Raw genomic sequence first — 22600 nt, forward strand, 5'->3', positions numbered from 1 at the left:
AGTTTGGAAACTGAGAGTCATTTCAGTAAAATGAAATGAAAGGTAAATTGGCAAATCAAAGCTTATGGTTTATTTTAAAAACTTCGTAAGTTTAAGCTTGAGCAAGAGAATACAGTACTTTACCAAAGTTATCATTGCCTTATATTAGATGGTTTTACATATCATTCAGAACCTAACTTCACCGTAGAAACGTACATTGTTATCAATGAAATGAAGACAGTTTCTTAAAAACATTTAGAGGAAATACAACATTTAGAATGCACTAAAGCTGTGGTTTGGCAACTGTAGCAGGAAATTAGAAATAGGTAAGTCTTCTTGGATGATCTCTCTCACAATTGCATTGTCACCTTTAGAAATAATAAAAAAAAAGATTTTATAGTTGAACTGTTGAGTTTTGTAATGCCGCATCTAGGTAGTTTTTGTGCACACAGTTCCAAATTACAGGTAGAGTTTCCCTGTGACACATGATACATATAATATGTACAACGAATAAGCAATTCTCGAATAATTTTACTTGTAATCTAACCATCATCTAGTGCCATGATGGCGAACCTATGGCATAGATGCCATAGGTGGCACGTGGAGCCATATCTGTGGGCACGCGAGCATTGCCCTAGCTCAGCTCCAGCGCACCGGCCAGCTGATTTTCGGGCCTTCCAGAAGTCAGGAAATGTGCCGTTTCCAGCCTCTGGAGGGCCTCCAGGGGGGTGGGGAAGGCCGTTTTTGGCCTCCCCAGGCTCCTAGAAAGGCTCTGGAGCCTGAGGAGGGTGAAAAACGGGCCTACTGGGCCCACTGTGCCATTGCGTGACAAAAGCAGGGGGGTGCTCGCATGCCCACAGATAAGGGGATGCGCAGGGGCAAGGCGCATTGAATTATGGGTGTGGGCATGCGCGCGACCACCCCCACCCCCGCGCTCCCCCGCTGTTGGCACATGATGGCAAAAAGGTTCGCCATCATTGATCTAGTGTTTTTTAAATGGATTGGACTTCAAATTCCAAAATTGACTAATGGATTATGAGAACTGAACGCTCAGACATTTAGCTATAACTTCACTGCAGTTGAAAGAAGCAGTGGTAGGCAATGGGGTGAAGGTGAAGAAGCAGGGTGGGTTACATGCCTAGCCATTATATGGCAGGAGTACTAGTCAATATGGAGCGTGGACAAGATACCAGGTTCGATTTCTGGCATCTACAATTAGAGTTGGACAAAATTTCTGGGGCCACTCAAAGTATCTTCATATTACATATTTACATGCAGTGGAGTACTGTATTGAAGCAAATTCTTGGGATCTAATGCTATATGCTTTGATTGCCTTCACAACAGTCATTTAGGCATGGATGTTACTAATTGGTTATGCACTAATAAGTCTCTGAAAAATGTAAGTATTCTCCTGGTGAAGGTAAAATACTATGGTTGATAGATGATGATAAAGATAGATAGATAGATAGATAGATAGATAGATAGATAGATGATAGATAGATAGATGATAGATAGATAGATAGATAGATAGATAGATAGATAGGCAGGCAGGCAGGCAGGCAGGCAGACAGAAGACAGACAAACAGACATAAGGTAGATAGGTAGATAGGTAGGTAGATAGATATAACTCATAGATAAAAGATAAATACTGTAGAGTCATAAAAATGACACCTTCCCCAATTATAAGTTTTGTGTCAAATCTTGTGGACCCCAAACGTTTAATAGAATAACCAAAGAATAGAATAGAATACCAAAAAGCATTTGATACATACCGAGAGAATCTATAAGGATTCTATTTCTGTTGAAAAAAAAGTATTTTTAAATTTCTCATAAGGTCAATATATAGATTACCTTTCACTGTCTTAAATAGTTGCTCTTTGTCTTAGGTAAAACAACATCCTATCTTTATGTACCACAATCCTTACTAATAATCTCTTGTCTTTTTTTGAAAAGACCACAGCTCCCTATTTGAGATGGTAGGTGGGGTGGGGAGGCTGGTAGAGCTTCACCTGGATTCTACGGTCATAGCTGATGAGGTCCAGGAAGATCTTCCAAGCGGTTAGCTTTCCCCAAGCCGGGATACTCTGTGGGACAGTTAGGGTTTCTCATCCAAGCCATTTGGGAAGACACCTGGTTGGAGAAGGCCGGTTTGCATTTTGCATTTATGGAAAGATGCTACGGAAATGCTACTAAGCAAGTGCTCGGGTTACATGCCCTAATAGTCTACAGGTCTAATCCTCTTCTGTCTGAGACTTTAGAAATTAAGCTGTGAGTAGTTGTATTATTACAATATTCTACAAAAGTGCCCTAAGAACTAAAAGGATATTTACAAAATTGGGGCATTGCCCTCATTTTCATTTCCCAGACCTCCCTCCCTCCCCCAAGGAATGCCCCTCCTTATCTCAGAGCGTTGGTAAGGAAAACCAAGCACCAATCATTGCTCCTAGGCCAAGAGTGTCCATATCGCCATTAAGTCAGAACTAGTACTAAAATTCTCTTGCTTCATACTTTCAGAGGAATACGTTGCTAGCTTCTAACCCCATCCTATTTCCTGCCTGAGCAGGGGGCTGGACTAGAAGATCTCCTAAATCAGTGATGGCTAACCTTTTTGCCATCGCATGCCAGGAGCAGGGAGGGGTCGCGCGCGTGTGTGCCAATACCCATAATCCTATGCACCCTGCCCCCATGCATGTGTGTGCGACCCCTCCACGGTCCCCCCTCATGGCACACGATGGCACAGTAGGCCCGTTTTTTGCTGTCCCCAGTTGGAAAACAGGCCGGATCTCCGTGGGGTGGGTGGGGAAGGCGGTTTTTGCCCTCCCCAGACTCCTAGAAAGGCTCTGGAGGCTGGGGAGAGAGAAAAACAGGCCTTCCCCACCACCCACCTCCTGAGGTCCTCCGGAGGCAGGAAACAGCCTGTTTCCCTACTTCTGGTGGGCCCAGAAGGCCCGAAAATCAGCTGGCCGGCGTGCGCATGCACACCGGAGCTGAGCTTGAGTGCCCACCAAAATGGCTATGTGTGCCACCTGTGGCACGCGTGCCATAGGTTTGCCATCACACTCCTAGGTCCTTTCCAAATCTCTGTCTGGCCATGGTCTAGAAAAGTCTCGGCTGTTGGTACAAAGGCAAAATTATTGGCCTTCCAGACATCACATTTCCTGCATACAAATTTCCACTGAAAATGGGTAATGCTGGGATGATATTGTCATTCTGCTACCAGAACTGTTTATTCATTCAGCCAGTGTCCAAAGTTACGACAGCACTGAAAAAGTGATTTATGACTGTCCTTGCACGTATGACCGTCACAACATCCCCACAGTCATATGATTAAAATTTGGGTGGTTGGCACGTGTTTATGACGGTTGAAATATCCTAGAGAACTGTGATCGCCATTTGAAGCCTCCCTAGTCGGTTTCCAACAAGTACAATCAATGGGCAAAGCTGGATCCACATAAGAACCATGTGATTCACTTAACAACTGCCGTATGTGTTTAAAAGCAATGGTAAAAAAAATACTAAAATTGGGCAGAGCTCACTTAACAATCACCTTGCTTAGGCAACTGACCCAATTGTGGGCATAAGTAGAGGACTACCTGTACCATAAGATAAAGCTGCATGGAGAGCACTTGCTTCAGTAGTAGATGGAGTAGGAGATGGGGTAGAATGATTACATGGTCAGGAATCTGCATTTCTAGCACGGTTTAAGCTGGATAAGGACAAGAAGGTGAGTTTTATGTATAAATAAATAACATGAATTACTTACCCCTAGGAAAGGTGGAAAACCCTAGGAACAGAGTAAATATTAGATTATTTCAGCAAGTCTTTAATAGTAAATTAATTAATGTGGTTGATCTGCATTCCAGATCATTCCACTGGGCGTGCCTGTTTTCAACAACTATGCACCTTGCATTTGTCATTGTTTTCTCCTTGTGAAAGTCCCTTCTAATTAAATACTTTCCTCATCATATCACTGACACCTGCTCCATCTGTTTTACACATATGACTAGTACTTAGGAAAGAATTAGGGTGCCATACTATTTGAATAGTGGTGAAATGTAAATTTGTTACTACCGGTTCTGTGGGCATAGCTTGGTAGGGGGCGTTAATGTGATGATGGGCATGGCCAACTTTTTTTTTTTTTACTTTTAAAAGCATTTTTTCTACAACCTTAAGAGGTTGCAGAAAAAAATGCTTTTAAAAGCCTCTGACGATCCCAGCTGACCCACGCAATCATCAGGTGATTTTTTTTTTTAACTTTTAAAAGCATTTTTTCGGCCGAAGAGGTTGTAGAAAAAATGCTTTTAAAAGTAAAAAAAAAAAGTCTCTGATGATCGTGCGGCTCAGCTGGGCATGGGGGGGGAGGTACCGGTTCTCCGAACCACCTGCCCCCATCGCTATCGGATCGGGCGATCCGGTCCGAACCGGGAGCATTTCACCCCTGCATTTGAACCATCTGGAGGTCCTGAGGACACCAGAAATAATTTTTTAAAAGGCCAATCAGCTCTCACCAAACTCTAGGTATGTTTAGGAGAGCAGGAAATGATGTCAAGGCCCACTATGTGACAAATGGCCACGTGGTCTGAAAGGATTACCATTAATCTGGAAATGAGGCTCTGTAGTGTTGGACCAAATGTCTTTTTAGATTTAGGTTTAGGTTTTATTACACTTCTATACCGCCCTTCTCCCAAAGGACTCAGGGCGGTGTACAGCCATCTTAAAACACATATACACTTACAAAATTTAAAAACAATTTAAAAACAAATATATAAAAATTTGGCCCACAAAATTAAAAGCTAACAGACACCCCATTTAAAATTCCTATTAGGCCAGCCCGGCTGGTTGGAATAAAAGAGTCTTCAGGACGCGGCGAAAGGTACGCAGGTTGAGGATCATACGAACCTCTAGGGGTAGCTCATTCCAGAGGGCTGGTGCCTCCACAGAGAAGGCTCTCCCCCTGGGTGTCGCCGGTCAACATTGTTTGGCCAACGGCACCCTGAGGAGCCCCTCTCTGTGGGAGCGTATTGGCTGGTGGGAGGCTATTGGTGGCAGAAGGCGATCTCGTATATACCCTGGTCCTAAACCATGGAGCGTTTTAAAGGTGGTAACCAACACCTTGAATCACACCCGGAAGACCACCAGGAGCCAGTGCAGCTCCTGGTGGTCTTCCAGTGCAGCTTTTTGGCTGGATATAGGCCCTAAAACTTACACACTTTAGAAATTTAGTTGTCTCGTGGTTTTGTTTTTTAAAAAAATTGCCTTCCTTTCTCCATATCTTTGTTGGATATCTTTCATTCCTAACTAAAAAGTCGGTCCTACTCATTGAACTAATGGATGATATGATATTGTCTGAGTAGAATCTTGCATCTTAGTAACCTGAGTATGCTGGAATGCAGATCTTACCGCCATTCCGGGAAATCCAGGATAAAACTAAAAAGAGACAGAAGGACAAAGGAAGATAAGAAACATAAAATTAGTATAGTACTTTGAATTCCCATAACAGGTTTTAATTAATAGTCCGAAGTCCCTTTCGTGTGTAAAGGCTGTGCCCCCAGCTCAGTGGCTTTAAGCATGGAAAACTCAACCATTGATGTCTCGGTCTATGGCAATTATATCGATATCTAGAATTTTCCAAAATGGGAGTATTGCTTATATTCATAATACAGGTAGTCCTCGACATACGACCGCAACTGAACTAAGTTGCTAAGCAAGATGTTTGTTATGTGAGTTTTCCCCATTTTACGACCCTTGTTGTCATAGTGGTTAAGTGAAACGCTGCAATTGTTAAGTTAGTAACGTGGTTGTTAAATGAATCTGGCTTCCCCATTGACTTCACTTGTCGGAAGATGATCACATGACACGTGATCGGGACACTGCAACTGTCATAACTATGAGTCAGTGGCCAAGCATCTGAATTTTGATGGTGTAACCATGGGGATGGTGTAACAGTCATAAATGTGAAAAACGGTCCTAAATCAGTTTTTTTTTCCAGTGCTATTGTAACATTTAGAATGATCTAAATGGTGTAAATCGAGGATTAGCTGTAAACTAGCCTCAAATCTGAGAAACTCCAAGCAAAGTTGTCATGTTCCTTCCCAATCTCCTTACTGTCCGAATCTGCTGCCAGCTCTGCTGGCCACTGGTGGGCCACAACAACTACATTGTAGAAGGAAGACACACCCACCCACACCCATGAAATTTGGTTTGGCCTGTCAGGGTAGACAAGCTATAAACGTAATACAACAATAATAACAGCACAAACTAGTCACTGCTTTGAATGGCACTGCAAGGATCCTGTAATATATGAGAGAGTTTCAGACAAGCTTAGCTGGTACAGCAAATACCCCTGGATCCACCCTATACAACTGGATCTCTAGCACAGAAAAATCTCTGAGGATACTTTGGCATATGGGCAGGGGTGAAATGTAAAATTTGTTACTACCGGTTCTGTGGGTTCTGTGGCTTGGTGGGTGGGTGGGTGGGCATAATGTGACTGGATGGGCGTGGCCAACTTTTTTTAAAAAACTTTTCAAAGCATCTTTTCTACAACCTCTTCGGCTGAAGAGGTTGCCAAAAAATGCTTTGAAAAGCCTCTGATGATCGTGCAGCTCAGCTAGGATCGTCAGAGGCTTTTCAAAGCATTTTTTACGACCACTTTGGCCGAAGAGGTGGCAGAAAAAAATGCTTTGAAAAGCCTCTGACGATCCCAGCTGAGCCACGTGATCATCAGAGGCTTTTTTTTTTAACTTTTAAAAGCATTTTTTCGGTGGAAGAGGTTGTAGAAAAAATGCTTTTAAAAGTAAAAAAAAAACCCTTTGATGATCGTGCGGCTCAGCTGGGCATGTGGGGAGGGGCGCAGGGATTTTTGCTACCGGTTCTCTGAACCACCCGCTGCCGTCGCTACCAGATCGGGTGATCCGGTCTGAACCAGGAGCATTTCACCCCTGCATATGGGCCAGGAGATACTATGCTCCTGCTCCCCCGCCCCCTAATAGATGGTCCTCAGCTGCCTGAGAAATCTAATTTTTTAAAATATACACAGTAGTGTTTTGACAATTAGATGTCACACTGTCATACTGTTCTGAAAAAGACAACCAGGCTTTTTAAAAATATATTTTTTTAAAAAATTAGTAAGGAAAATATATATTTGATTATACATGTAATAACAGCTGCAAGAATTGTGTATGCTCAAAATTGGAAATCAGAGAAAATACCGTTGGAAGAAGAAGTAATAAAAATTTTTTTAGGCTGTGCAGAAATGAATAGATTAACTTTGATGATTAAAGATAAGGAGGAATCAGAATATTTTAAAACATGGAATTATTTTTATAGTTGGTTGGAAAAGAGATATAAATGACTAATACTATAATTGTGCACAAATGATGATTATAATATTGATTTAGAAATGAAATGTTAGAAAGGTTTGGATGAATATGAAGATAGAGGAAACTTATGGAAGATGGAGAAGAAGCCTAGAAGATAACACCGAGGCGTCACAGGGAAGGGAAGATTGATGTATTAAATGTTTGTTTGTCTTTAAAAAAAAAATTAAAAAAAAAAGACAACCAGGCTTTGGGACTCCCATTGAAATGGCCTTCAGAACTTAACAATTGAAAGATGACTGAATGAAGAATATTGGTCTTACCTGAGCAGGTGCTGGAACCTAGAGGAAAGCAGAAATAAAAAAGGGGTGTGTGTGAGAAATTCCATATCACATGGAATAGGATTGTGCACAAGCATTCACATTCAGAATAACAGAGTTGGATGGGACCTTGGAGGTCTTCTAGTCCAACCCCTGCTCAAGCAGGGGACCTTATACCATTTCAGACAAATATACCATTTCGCCTCCCACATACAGTTCATATTGCTGAGCTGCCAGGTGAATTTTGTGGGGGTTAATTATCTTTGCAGAAACTTGGCATCTCACCTAATCTTATGGAAGAAACACTTTTCAATTTATCCTGAGATGCCTCTTCAAATTTAAATTCATACTATCTTATTGATCTTATTAAAATGAATGGGTGTTGTTACTTGAGTTAAAGCTAACACTTAGCATCTGTTGTCAGTGCCAAGTTTCAGCTTGGGAAAGTGTAAATAACAAGGAAACAACCCAGGTGTGGGTTCTAATTTTTTTTACTACCGGTTCTGTGAGCGTGGCTTGATGGTCATGTGACAATTCTTTAGGATTTAGCAGAGGTACTTGTCTACCAGGCTTTTAACTGCTTGCAGAGCTGTACTGGTCTATCCATTTGTTTTTGGAGTATCCCGGTCTACCCATTTGTTTTTGGAGGCACCGGTCTACTCATTTGTTTTTGGAGGCTCCGGTCTACCCATTTGTTTTTCGACTGCCCTGGTCTACCACCACACTGCCTTTTAACACTGATCAGCTGTAGGGCGGCCCTTTGAAGCCCCGCAGCAAGAGTTTAAACAGTTTTTTTCCTTCTAGCTGATCAGCTGGGACTCGGGAGGCAGCGAATAGATTGGGGGTGGGGCCAAATAAAAGGTAAGAATAACGGGGGGGGGGGGCAGGAGGGCCCAGCTCCCGAACAAAGAGAACCGGTTCGGTGACATCATATGGTCACCGCTACTGGCTCGGCCGAACCGGGAGGAACCCACCACTGAAACAACCTCTTCATCTATGCAGGTATACAGTCTTGTTAATGCCCTTATCTATGACTATGGTCTCATTATATTTGTACTTCACTTAGCCCTGGTCATTAGGAACTACAATAGCTATTTATTTAAGAAAATTTATATGGACACCCAACTCACTTCTCAGTGATTCCTGGCGACTTACAAGGATAAAAACCCAATATAAGATTGTTGGAGGCAATATGCTGACATTGTAAACCGTTCAGAGAGTGTCTGAGCGGTTGTGTCTATGGAGATTCTCAGTCATCCAGGTCACGATTGTCCCAAAGGTGCTTTTTTTTCAAGAGGCAACTAGACTTTCCGGTTTTTCTTTGAAGACTTTTCGCTTCTCATCCAAGAAGCTTCTTTAGCTCTGACTGGATGGTGGGGAATGGAAGGATTTATATTCCTTGCAGACAGCTGGTCATTTACATTCTTTTAGCAGGTCATTAAAGTCACCTGGAGGTTTATCTGTGTCCTCAGGGTCACCTGATCTAAAATGGACAGCTAACATAAAAAAGTCATCAAAAAAGCACAACAAAAAATGTTCTTTCTGCGCCAACTCAGAAAGCTCAAACTGCCCAAGGAGCTGCTGATCCAGTTCTACAGAGGAATTATTGAGTCTGTCATCTGCACCTCTATAACTGTCTGGTTTGGTTCTGCAACCCAACAAGACAAACACAGACTTCAGAGGATAATTAGAACTGCAGAAAAAAACAATTGCTACCAACCTGCCTTCCATTGAGGACCTGTATACTGCATGAGTCAAAAAGAGGGCTGTGAAAATATTTACAGACCCCTCGCATCCTGGACATAAACTGTTTCAACTGCTACCCTCAAAACGATGCTATAGAGCACTGCACACCAGAGCAATTAGACACAAGGACAGTTTTTTCCCAAACGCCATCACTCTGCTGAAGAAATAATTCCCTCAACACTGTCAAACTATTTACTAAGTCTGCACTACTATTAATCTTCTCATCGTTCCCATCACCCATCTCCTTCCACTTATGATTGTATTACTGTAATTTTGTTGCTGGTATCCTTATGATTTATATTGATATTGTTTCCTGATTGCTTATTTGTACCCAATGACTATCATTAAGTGTTGTACCTTATGATTCTTGACAAATGTATCTTTTCTTTTTATGTACACTGAGAGCATAAGCACCAAGACAAATTCCTTGTGTGTCCAATCACACTTGGCCAATAAAAAATTCTATTCTATTCTATTCTATTCTATTCTATTCTATTCTATTCTATTCTATTCTATTCTATTCTATTCTATTCTATTCTATTCTATTCTATTCTATTCTATTGAGTAGTGCAAATGGGTGTGGAGCCTTCTTGGCTGCAGGATGTTTTCTGCCCTATGTCCCTTCCCTGCTGAAGACATGCGCAGGCTGTTGGGGATGAGTCTGTGAGTCTGGGGAGGAGTCAGATTACAGGAACCATTTGCCCTTCAGTTTGACATGCACAGACTCACCCTGAATATAAATCCTTCCATTCTCTACCATCCAATCAGAGCTGAAGAAGCTTCTCGGATGAGAAGCGAAACATCTTCAAAGAAAAACAAGAAAGTCCAGTTGCCTCCCGAAAAAGCCCTTTTGGGTCCAAGTGCTATTGCTATAAAAACCATAAAAAGCAATACCAGCCCCCACACTCCTCTGGTGATAACAATCAAATGAGCCATTTGATGGGCTCCATCGCTCCATCCCACTCTGGGGTCCCCAGCCCCATTGGCAAAACCAGGTCTTCAGAGCCTTGAGCAACAGTGTCAAACTGGGGCCAATCTTATCTCTGCGGGGTTGATGTTCCAAGGAGGGAGTCACCACGGAGAAGGCCCTTCATCTTGGTCCTGCTAGATGAATCTCCTTAGGAGAGGGGACCCGTAGCATTCCCTGCCTCCCCGCTCTGGTGGGTCGGGTAGTTGTGACCAGGAAAAGATAGTCCTTCAAATAACCTGATCCAAGGCCATGTAGGGCTTTGAAGGTGACAACCAACACCTTGAATTGGATCCGGAAGCAAATCTCTACAGAGATAGAGAAGGCTCTGTATGAGTTTAGACATATGCAATACTAAGTGCTTAACTAGAAGGATTAAAATTAAATCCTTCCCTCTATGGTCATGAGTTATGTGGAATTTTTTTCCCTTTGTATTTTACGTTAACTAATAGAATTTTTTTTTTTTGATACAAGTTATGTGGAAATTATTCCCATCAACCCGAAGAGGGAAGAGGGAACTATTTTCTGCCCATCTTCATCCTGGTTTTGGTGAATTATTTTCCTCTATTCAGGGAGCCTAGGAACTTCCATTGTACGATATGGAAGGGTTTATGGCCACTTTTTTTTCAGTTTAGCCTCCTCTTGAATAGTTGAGACTGCAGTGTTGTACTTTTGACACACTGGAGGAGATATAAAATGGGGAAGTAAAATTAATTCTGGAACATCTACAGCATGGGTGGCCTCTTTAAGACCTGTGGACTTCAACTCCCAGAATTCCTTTGCCAGCATGGGAATTGTTACCAAGGCTGGAGACCCAAGTCTATAGAATACTCAAACTTTTTTAAGGAAAAGACTGGACTGGACTGCAAACTTATTCAGGTTTTTGTAGCAGATTGCTGTAAGTTTGCAATGCAGAAATGCTTAACTTTTCTACATACCAGCCTAGACAGAAATGATGCAAAATGAATAATGAGAAATTGTCTTACTAGGTATTGAGCTAGCGGCAACCCTGCTGCATTCATCTAAAGAAAACAGATACATATCAGTCAGTTCAGTATGTCTCCTACTGTTATGCCCCTCTGATTTAAGCCATGCTACCATTTTGTTCTGAATGCTACATTATTATTATTTTTTGCATACATGAATTGTGCTATGCAGGGTGGGCGAAGAGATAGGAAATGGCATTTCAAAATTGACTCAGCCTTCCATCCTTCCGAGGTAGGTAAAATGAGGACCCAGATTGTTGGAGGCAATATTCTGACTCTGTAAACCACTTAGAGAGGGCTGTAAAAGCACTATGAAGTGGTATGTAAGTCTAAGTGCTATTGCTATTGCTATTGCTATTGCTATTGTCTTTCTAGATCCTTTGAGAAGCAATTCCATAAAATTTAATAATAATTTGTATGTGCTTCCGGCGGTGACGTCTTCGCGGACTGGGAGAGGGAATGAAATGTCATCCCCGAAATCCCAAATATTCTTCGCTAGGAGCTCTTTATGGGCAGTTCTGATGCTGGCGAGATCAGGAAATAAAAGGGGAAGGTCTGAAGACTCCGGACGAAAAGCAATTGACTGGAGGGATAAGGTCAAACCTCTTAAATCCAGCGGAGAAAGAGTCGGCCTTTAAGGCAGACCGAGAGCAATGGCGACCGTATAATGAGGAAGCAATTGCTATTGCTATTCCTATTGTCTTTCTAGAGCCTTTGAGAAGCAATTCCATACCATTTAATAATAATCTGTATGTTTAACCTGTCAATTGTTGAAAGTCATGTGATTTGGGTGGCACAGTGTTGAACCTGGTGAAAGATTCCCATCTGATCTTTTCTCCCTCCCCCCCAACCCTGACTGCATTATCTCATACCGTAGATGGGTCAAGTGGTAGTGGTAGTGGTATAGGAAGCTGTAAGATAAAATGAATACAGAAATCAGTCATATAAGACACAAGAGCATACAACAGAACTTAGAAGCAGTCCTTGATTTAAAACAGTTCATTTAGTGACCATTACAACGGCACTGAAAAAAGTTACTTATGTCTATTTTTCACACTTATGACCGTTGCTGCATCCCCCATCGTCACATGATTTACATTTGGATGCTTGAGAACTGACTCAAATTTATGACTGTTGCAATCCTCCGGAGTCATGTGACCCCCTCCCCCTTTTGTAACCTTCTGACAAATAAGGTCAATGGGGAACCAGATTCACTTAACAAACGTGTTACTAATTTAAGAACTGCAGTGATTCACTTAAGAAATGTGGCAAAAAAAAGTCATAAAATGGGGCAAAACACACTTAACAAATTTCTCGCTTAGCAACAAAAATGTTGGGCTCAGTTATAGTCGTAAGACAAGGACTACCTGTATTTTTCTGCATACCCAACGACGTTCATTGGTCCACTATTCTATTTAATTGGCAATCAATACTGTCTCTGCCCACCAGAATAATGGCAGTTGAATAAAGGTAAAGGTTCCCCTCGCACATATGTGCTAGTCGTTCCCGACTCTAGGGGGAGGTGCTCATCTCCGTTTCAAAGCCGAAGAGCCAGTGCTGTCCGAAGACATCTCCGTGGTCATGTGGCCGGTATGACCAAATGCCAAAGGCGCACAGAACGCTGCTACCTTCCCACCAAAGGTGGTCCCTATTTTTTCTATTTGCATTTTTACATGCTTTCAAACTGCTAGGTGGGCAGAAGCTGGGACAAGTAACGGGAGCTCACCCCGTTACACGGCGTTAGGGATTCGAACTGCTGAACTGCCGACCTTTTGATCGACAAGCTCAGCGTCTTAGCCACTAAGCCACCGCGCCCCACTTGAATACATGCTGTCAAATAAGATGTTTACAACTTGCCAAAAACACTGCTTAGCAAAATACTGAGCAATTTCTCGGTCTCTCTCCCCCTCCATTCTCCTTCATGGTACAGATGGAATCTGATTTGGAAAAGTTATCTTGAACTTGAGCTGCGTGAGTTACTTGATATTACAGTGCCATCTAGCGATAGCAATGATGTACAAATCTTAGCATCCTCATGGAGTGGACCTCAGATCCAGTGGTGGGATTCAGCCAGTTCACATCACTTCGGGAGAACCGGTTGTTAACTTTCTGAGCAGTTTGGTGAACTGGTTGTTGGAAGAAATCATTAGGGCAGAGAACCGGTTGTTAAATTATTTGAATCCCACCACTGCTCAGATCCCAAGTGGGCCATCAATCAGTGGCCACCTGCTTTTCTGTAATTAGACCTTCGGAATGATCTGTCCCCGGAAAAGAAACTTTTTCTTATGAATATTGTCAAAGTATCTGGACTGGCAGCTCTTAGCTAAAAAGGTTTAGATCAGGCCTACGAAAGAAGCAGGCTTTCAAATGCAATGGGGAAAGCTAAAACAGAAAACATGAAAAGCTCTATTTGCATCATGGTCTGGAAAATCCCGCCCTTGATCTGCCAAGATCATCACAGAACATCCTGCTGTCACTAGTAGCCTTTGTCATCTCTAATGTGTGAAACATGTGTGAACATGGAACAAATACAATTTATGTCACTGCAATGAAAAGATGGTGATGGTGTTACCGGTATTGGTATAGGAGGTATGTTCATCCCTGTAGGTACATCTGGTTGCTGTTGTCGAGGGAGTAGGAAGCGAGTCATGCGCTGTGGAAAGATAACAGCACCATTTTCATTCTTCTCAATGAGTTAGGATTCTACAGGATTCCAGAGCAGTCTTCTTAACCTTGGCAACTTGAAGATGTGTGAACTTCAACTCCCAGAATTCCCCAGCCAGAAAACCATGGCTGTCTCAGGAATTCTGGGAGTTGAAGTCCACAAGTCATAAAGGGGCCATAGTTCCCCACCTCTGCTCTACATCTTTGTCATCTCTTCTCCTGAAATCTAAGACGGTCCCTGAGATAATTTCATTGTTCTGTTGGTACCTTTTAAAAACAAACAAACAAAGAAATAAATACTTTTCTCTGTTTGAAGGAGAAAAATCTGTAAGCCCTGTGCTAATGTGGCTATTCTAACAGGTAGGATAAAAATACATTTAAAGGTAAAGGTTCCCCTCGCACATATGTGCTAGTCGTTCCCAACTCTAGGGGGTGGTGCTTATCTCCGTTTCAAAGCCAAAGAGCCAGTGCTGTCCGAAGACATCTCCGTGGTCATGCCACCGGCATGACTAAACGCAAAAGGCGCACGGAGTGCTGTTACCTTCCCACCAAAGGTGGTCCCTATTTTTCTACTTGCATTTTTTTACATGCTTTCGAACTGCTAGGTTGGCAGAAGCTGGGACAGGTAACGGGAGCTCACTCCGTTACACGGCACTAGGGATTCGAACCACTGAACTGCCGATCTTTTGATCGACAAGCTCAGTGTCTTAGCCACTGAACCACCGCATCCCTTCTAAAAATACATTTACTGTATGCTATCCTAAGAACTCCTTTCAGAATCTGAGAATTGAGTATAAATCTTAGCTTCAAATTAGATGGCCACTAGATGGTGTTTAGAGTTTTCTCTCTACTGCCATGTGCGTGTCCTTATATCATAGCCCCAACTGAGGAGTCATTACAGGGTATATGTTCAACTAACCCCAATGCATTAGCTTTTAGGAAATTATAGTAACATAAACAATTTACCATTTCATTGGATGCACTTGCTGATCTCTGTGAAAAGAGTAAAATAGAGTTAGAACTTAGCTTTTGGGAAATAGTGCTTCATTATCCTAGACTAGATACTGGAGCATGGTGGCGCAGTGGTTAGAATCCAGTACTACAGTCTACTTCTGCTGACTGCCAGCTGCCTGCAGTTCGGCAATTCAGTTCTCACCGGCTCAAGATTGATTCAGACTTCGATCCTTTCAAGGTTGATAAAATGAGGACCCAGATTGTTTGGTGCAATATGCTGTAAACCACTTAGAGACAGCTGTGAAGCACTGTGAAGTGGTATGTAAGTCTAAGTGCTATTACTATTGCTATTGCTTTTATATTGCGAGAAAAGTTCTTTGAGAAATATTCCTCAAGAATTTCTCCCTATCAGGTTTCCCAATTATCTTCATTTCTTTTTCCTTTTTTCAACCCATAATCCAGTTAGAGGTGAACAATACACAACATGGATGTCCAATCTTTTGGCTTCTCTAGCCTGCATTGAGTGAAGGGATATTGCCTTGGCCACATATAAAATACGTAATATATAACAACCTCCCCTTTTAATATATTTTTTATATTTTCTTGTGGGACCACATTACTAGCTGTCCAGAGTTCACAGGCCAGGGATTGGACATGCCTGATGTAAAAAAAGGGAGTATTGTGAAACTTACTCTCGCACACATTTGTGACAAAATAGGAATTGGTCAGGGAAGTGAGATTTACCTCAACACGTCTTCTGACACCATGATGTTCTGTTTCCGGTCTCTTTGTGACTCTTGTTGGGTGTCTTTCCTTCATTGATTTAAAAACAAATGTAAGTGGAGAACCAAAATGATAGAAAATGGAATGATCTCCCCTCCACTGTTTTCAAGAATATGGATTATTAGATCCATTTATGTTTACAAAAGAAAAAAAAAAACATTTACTACTACTTATTGGTATGCTATTTCTAAGATGAAGAAAATGATAGTTTTTTTCTTACTTTTTTGTCTTCCTTTTTGAACCAATGCTTCATCCAATGTACAAAGGGATTCATGAATTTTGTGGGGTTGATCTCCATTTGTGGAGAATAATTAGCTCAAATATGAGTGAACTCAATCACTCATATTTGGAGGGGAAATTCATGCAATGTTGTTCCCTATTCAGGATCTGCCTCTGTCTTGTGTGTATATATATATATACACACACAAGTCTTGGCGTATTCGGGTCTTTTCCTGTGTAAGATTGAGAGTATCTTGGTGACGTTTCAACGAGGTCCCACTCGTCATCTTCAGGCTGGTGTCTTTGGCTTCGTGCTTGTGCGAGCATAAGCACGAAGCCAAAGACACCAGCCTGAAGATGACGAGTGGGACCTCGTCGAAACATCGCCAAGATACTCTCAATCTTACACGAGAAAAGACCCGAAGACGCCAAGACTTGCATACCTGTACCCATGAAAATCTACGAAAACAAATATATATATATATATATATATATATATATATATATATATATATATATATATATATGCAAAAAATTAAAATCTCGAGTGTTTTCCCGCGTCATGTTAAATAAGTTAATTAAAATGTTTAAAATTCTGGTTAAAACCAGAATTTTAAACATTTTAATTAACTTATTTAACATGACGCGGGAAAACACCTGAGATTTTAATTTTTTGCATATACACACCCGTGAAAACTTAAGAAGACAGATATATATATATATATGTTTTTCTTTCTTTTTTGTAGGTTTTATGTGTGTTTCTCTCTAGCCAGGTTCCACCTACGTAAACCAAGATATTACCTTTACACCTACATAAACCAAGATGTACCTTTACAGGGAGGATATATGAGATGAGGATGTGGCTAACTGATGAGGCCTTATAAGGCCAAAATAGATCTATCTTAGTCTCCCAATGGGCAGCAAAGGGTCTGCTGGCTGTCAGAAAGAGAAAAAAAAAGCGCAGAAACTAGTGAATTGTGATTTCACTGAACTAGAGCTGCATAATATCTTGGTTTACGTAGGTGGAACCTAGCTAGAGAGAAATACACATAAAACCTACGAAAAAGAAAGAAAAACAAATATTGTACCTTTACAAGGAGGATACATGAGATGAGGGTGTGGCTAACTGATGAGGCCTTATAAGGCCGAAATAGATCTATCTTAGTCTCCCAATGGGCAGCAAAGAGTCTGCTGGCTGCCAGAAGGAAAAAAATACAATGGATGTAACATAACTGTGGAGGAGAGGAAGGATAAGATGCAATCCTTACACCCAACAATTTCCTTCCTCTCCTTATTTTTATGCAGTAACCATTTCTGTTTTCCCATTGAGAGCAACTGGCTAGAGATCCCATCAGAATGTAGTCCTAAACTTTTTCATGAGAGACAAATGGGGAATGAGGTATTTGAATATTTGTCTCTGCAAAGCCAATTCAGTCCTATTATTGAGAAATATGGGGGAAAGTGTTTCAGGGAGACTTATCCGAAATTAACTCACCATAACCTGTAATCCAGAGGTCTTCAAACTTGGCAGCTTTAAGACTTGTGGACTTCAACTCCCAGAAATCTCCAGCCAGCTATGGTGGCTGGAGAATTCTGGGAGTTGAAGTCCACAAGTCTTAAAGCTGCCAAGTTTGGGGATCCCTGCTGTAGCCTAATTGACCAAACTAAATCCTCAGAGTAACTCAACATGCAATATCTAACCTATTTATCCAGCCCCCAAACCTGCTCCTTCATTAGAAGAGTAGCCTTTATACTCAGCAGTCAGAGTTGACAGACACTCATTCGTAACAGAATAACATGAGTTGGAAGGGACTCTGGAGATCTTATAGCTCAACCAGGAGATCTATACCACTTCAGGCACCTGGTTGTCCAATTTCTTCTTAAAAACACACTAACCCACAACTTCTGAAGGCAAGATGTTCCACTGATTAATTGTTCTAAAGGTCAGGAAACTTCCTCTTATTTCTATATTGGTTCTGTCCTTGATTAGTTTCCATCCATTGCTTCTAGTTCTGCCTTCAGGTGCTCTGGAAAGTAGGTTGATCTGAGAGTGGGATTGTACTGGTTTTCAAGGTTCTATCTTTAACCCAGGTTAAATCCTTGAAATTAGTTGGATTCTGCCTTTTTTGGTCTTGCCATCTATGTCAGGCTTATCAGTTGTAAGGGAAGCATAATTCTCCCATCTAGCCTCTAGTTTTATAGGATTCCATCCATTTATATAGATGCTGTTTAAAAACATCAATGACTGGATTAGGGCATTCATATATTTTGTATTTTGAACACCAAGTAAGGATACAGACAGAGCACCAATTGTATACAGCAGAGGTCTTCAGACTTGGCAGCTTTAAGACTTGTAGACTTCAACTCCCAGAATTCTCCAGCCAGTTATGCTGGGAGAATTCTGGGAGTTGAAGTTCACAAGTCTTAAAGCTGCCAAGTTTGAAGACTTCTGGACACAGAGTCAGGGAGAACCTACCGATGTTGGTTTACTTTCCCATGTACAGTAGATAAAGTGTACATCTAAAAAGGTTCAGAGTTTTTTCTCACATGAAGTAATACATAACAGAATTATGGGTGGTTTTTTTTTTAACTTGGTGGAAAGGGCACTGTGTCAAGAAGCTCAAATTGCTGTGATTATCTCTGTTGCACTTTCTACTGAGTAAAAAAAATAACCATAATTGTTTATCATACTGAGACAATTACAATATCAAGTTGTTCTTGTTCAATCTTCCTTAATCTGGTTTCTACCAGGTATTTTGGGAATATAATTCCCACCAACAGGACCAACAGAAATCTTGGCATTGTAGTGTCAGTATAGGTAGTCCTTAACTTACAACCATTCATTTAGTGATTGTTCAAAGTTACAACAGCACTGAAAAAAGTGACATAACCGTTTTTATACTTTCAACCATTGCAGCATCCCATGGTCATGTGATTAAACTTCGGACAGTTGGCAATTGGCTCATATCTATGACTGTTGCAGTAGGCTGGGGGTCATATGATCATCTTTTGACAAGTAAAGTCAATGGGGAAGCCAGATTCACTTAACAACCATGTTGCTAACTTAGCAACTGCAATGATTCACACCACAACTGTGGCAAGAAAAGTCATAAAATGGGGCAAAACTCACTTAACAATTCATTTAGCAACAGAAATTTGGGGCTCAATTGTGGTCATAAGATGAGGGCTACCTTATTTTGCAAAGGCACCATGCTGAGTAAGTCTTAACTAATGAAACAATGCTCATAGTAAGAACCTAAATGGGAAATCCCAAAGTTGTAGGTTAAATTGAGAAGTTGAAGAAACAACCTATAAGACAATGACAAACTACTTCAACTTAAAGCTACCTAACTTATTCTTGGAATCATCAGGTGCTCAGCTCAGCTTAAGGTAGTCTTCACTTTAATTCTTACTTACCCGGACAGGGACTGTAAGCACCACATTCAGAAGGCAGGCAACAAGAATCAACAGTTTCATGTTGGTAGGGAAACCTGAAATAATATAACAGAGAAACAATTTACTTTTGGTTGCTCCCAAAATTTGCCAGTCCTTTTCTTCATTGGAACGAATGTATTAATTGATTTGTTTTCTTTTGAATATCCTCTGAATCAGTTCTTACTAGTAGTTCTTAGTAGTAGAAATACTATTCATATCTGATATTTTTTGGTTACCTTTTATGAAATACCCAACAATAAAAGTGATTGCTGTAAAACTCAGTTTTAGATATAGCTAATAGTAGAAATACTACGACTGCTATCTGATTTTTCTTTTACATTCTATGAACTATTAAACAATCATAGGAGCATCCTCTGCTACCTCCAACAATGCAGCAGATTCAACTCCACATTTGTTAAAGAAATGCTCAGGAATCCTAAGAAGGTACAAAAACATAAGCCTTTTCCTGCAGCATTAGAACACTAAAATTTATGAGATTTTGGTGTCGTCGCATAAAGCCTTACAAGATATGAAACCAAAATGCCAACATCTCATAATAGCTCAAAACATTGGTATTTTTGCCACGGTTTAGTCATTTTAATACTTTTTAAAAATGCTTTTGGATGTAGCTATCCAGGAGTTGAAATGTTTTTCAGGCCTTCATACAAATCATAGATAGGCTACCATTAGCCTCTTTTTGGGACTGGTTGAAATTCAGCATAGACGAGAGAATGGTTTGGGAAACTCCAAAAAGTTTGAACAGAGTGAGCAAATGCTATTCTAAGTTTAGCAACCAGATCTCTGTCAGAAAGAATCAGAAGTTTCATCTGCAACTGAGGTCACCATATCTTAAACAATCATTAAATCTAACTAAATCTAACCATATGACTATCATTAAGTGTTGTATCTTATGGTTCTTGATGAACGTAAATTTTCTTTTATGTACACTGAGAGCATATGCACCAAGACAAATTCCTTGTGTGTCCAATCACACCTGGCCAATAAAAAATTCTATTCTATTCTATTCTCAAAAGAAAATGTAATTGTACAGAGAGTATCTATTAAAATATATCCAATTTATTTGGATGCGTATTCTAAAACATACTAGAATCCTTGTCTTACCTTTGCTTTGTATCAACACCAGCAGAAGAACCAAGAAATCAGCTTGATCTAGGAGGCTTTTCTCAGTAGCTAGTATTTATATGCTGTCCTGATGATCTGGCTTTATTTATTAAAAATATAATCATAGGTTTCATGAATCAGAACTTGGAAAACAGCTGTTGGGTTAAGGATTGGGGTTTTGTGACTTACTTACAGAAATCCCTGGAGGAATGTTTCATCTCGACACAAAACGTGTTGTGAAAAGAATTTAATTAATTATGTCTTTTTCAATATGGCTAGAAATATCCAGGGTATAATTTGAAGACCTTTTTTTATAGAGAGATTTTTAAGGATTTAAGTTATTTAAGAAGGACTGATTTATGGTGCTTTGCCAGAAGAAATCCAAGGAAAAGAATTGTACCCACAGAAACAGACTGCATTGGTAACTGGACCTCATTGTACCTTCCTATTCCGAACTGATTTTATCTACCATAAACTTGGTACCCAGAAAGTCCTATTAGAGCTGTAAACAACAGAATAACAGAATTGGAAGGGATCTTGGAGGTCTTCTAGTCCTACTTGAGCAGGAGATCCTATACCAGTGATAGCTAACCTTTTCCAGACTGAGTGCCCAAAGCTCGCATGCACGCGAATGTGCGCATGTGTGCCCAAACCCCCAAAATGAAATGCGTACACGATCCCGTGCATGCACCCCTCCCCCATGTACACGTCCCCTGCATGCACCTTGGTACCCCGTGCATGTGGGAACCCCGCATGTGCCCCACGCCCTGCACATGTGTGGCAGAGACCTGAAGACTGGCTGGACGGTGGGAGACGTATGCGTGGCGGAGCTGAACTGGGGCGACAGCTTGCGTGCTATCCAACGCCCAGAGAGGGCGCTTCATGCCACCTCTGGCACGTGTGCCATAGGTTCGCCATCACAGCTCTATACCATTTCAGTCAAATGGTTCAGACAACCTCCTGCTTGAGGTGGGAAATTGATAAGACAACAGGATATTTATTTATCAAATGTATAGGCTGCCCATTTTACTATCAAGTGACTCAGGTTGGCTTATCATGTGATAAAATAATATAAAATTAGAATGTTCAAAAGATTAAAAACATTGAGCGTGGCTCAGTGGATGTACCTAGCTCTTTCTGTATATATATCTCTTGACCTTGGCCTTGACCCCTTGGTTCATTGGTCACTTCTTAATTATTAACTGCTCAGTTCAACCTGATCATTCAGGAACAATGGTAAACGCAATATAAAAAGAATGCTATTAATTTTTATAACAAGGATTCTCTTTCATTCTTGCCCAGAATTACATTTTGATATCTGTAGTTATTTAATCTCTTCCACTACTACGTGCTGTTTTGTAAGGAATGGACTAAAAAGAACCCTAAGTATGGTATAATGACCTTAATTTAATTTGCAAATTGAATGTTATAATTCCCTTGGTTTAATTCGAGAACAAAGCAGGGGTGAAATCCAGCAGGTTCTGACAGGTTCTGGAGAACCGGTAGTGGAAATTTTGAGTAGTTCAGAGAACCGTCAGTGGAAATTTTGAGTAGTTTGGAGGACTGGCAAATACCACCTCTGGCTGGCCGCAGAGTGGGGTGGGAATGGAGATTTTACAGTATCCTTCCCCTACCACGCCCACCAAGCCATGACCATCAAGCCAAGCCACGTCCACCAAGCCACACCCACAGAACCGATAGTAAAAAAAAATTGGATTTCACCACTGGAACAAAGCCAGCAAATGTTGGGTACACTTATTCTCGCCTTTTCTTTCTGCTGTGGGGAGGCCACAAAAGGAGCAAGGTAAAAAAAAAAATCTTTTCATTAATTCTGAATAACAATCCCATTTTAGCCTGTCATTTTAATTGTGATTGAAGATTGCTTAAATATGTTAGCTTCATAACTGATTGTTTTATTTATTAGGTTGATTTTGATGGTCCAGCCAACTGTGGGAGGCTTACAAAGGACATAAACAGAAGAGAAGAAGATGATCTCAATATTTTTGATCTTGGTTTGTTTCAAGCAGAGTGTGGTTAAATTTAATCACAGTCTCTCAAGTTCAGATGATGCAATGAATAGTAGTTTGTCAAAATAGGAAGTGCAAC

The 22600-nt window shown here is 40.9% G+C and overlaps 1 protein-coding gene across 1 annotated transcript; it reads right to left on the minus strand.

Moving 5' to 3' along the window:
- Window positions 1-45: 45 nt before the first annotated feature.
- On the minus strand, window positions 46-20550 carry LOC148112552 (uncharacterized). The gene is made up of 13 exons (XM_087875120.1): window positions 20495-20550; window positions 19355-19428; window positions 15680-15748; window positions 14948-14974; window positions 13890-13970; window positions 12190-12228; window positions 11318-11353; window positions 7622-7639; window positions 5380-5406; window positions 3743-3763; window positions 1989-2109; window positions 1752-1777; window positions 46-347 (listed from the first exon to the last, which is right to left on the minus strand). The coding sequence occupies exons 2-11, from the start codon at window positions 19412-19414 to the stop codon at window positions 2002-2004; spliced, it is 486 nt and encodes a 161-aa protein (XP_087731246.1). The 5' UTR covers window positions 19415-19428; window positions 20495-20550; the 3' UTR covers window positions 46-347; window positions 1752-1777; window positions 1989-2001.
- Between the last annotated feature and the right edge of the window lie 2050 nt (window positions 20551-22600).

The sequence above is a fragment of the Pantherophis guttatus genome, chromosome 8 (assembly GCF_059756535.1).
Source record: "Pantherophis guttatus breed Tessera chromosome 8, ASM5975653v1, whole genome shotgun sequence".
Classification (NCBI taxonomy): Eukaryota; Metazoa; Chordata; class Lepidosauria; order Squamata; family Colubridae; genus Pantherophis; species Pantherophis guttatus.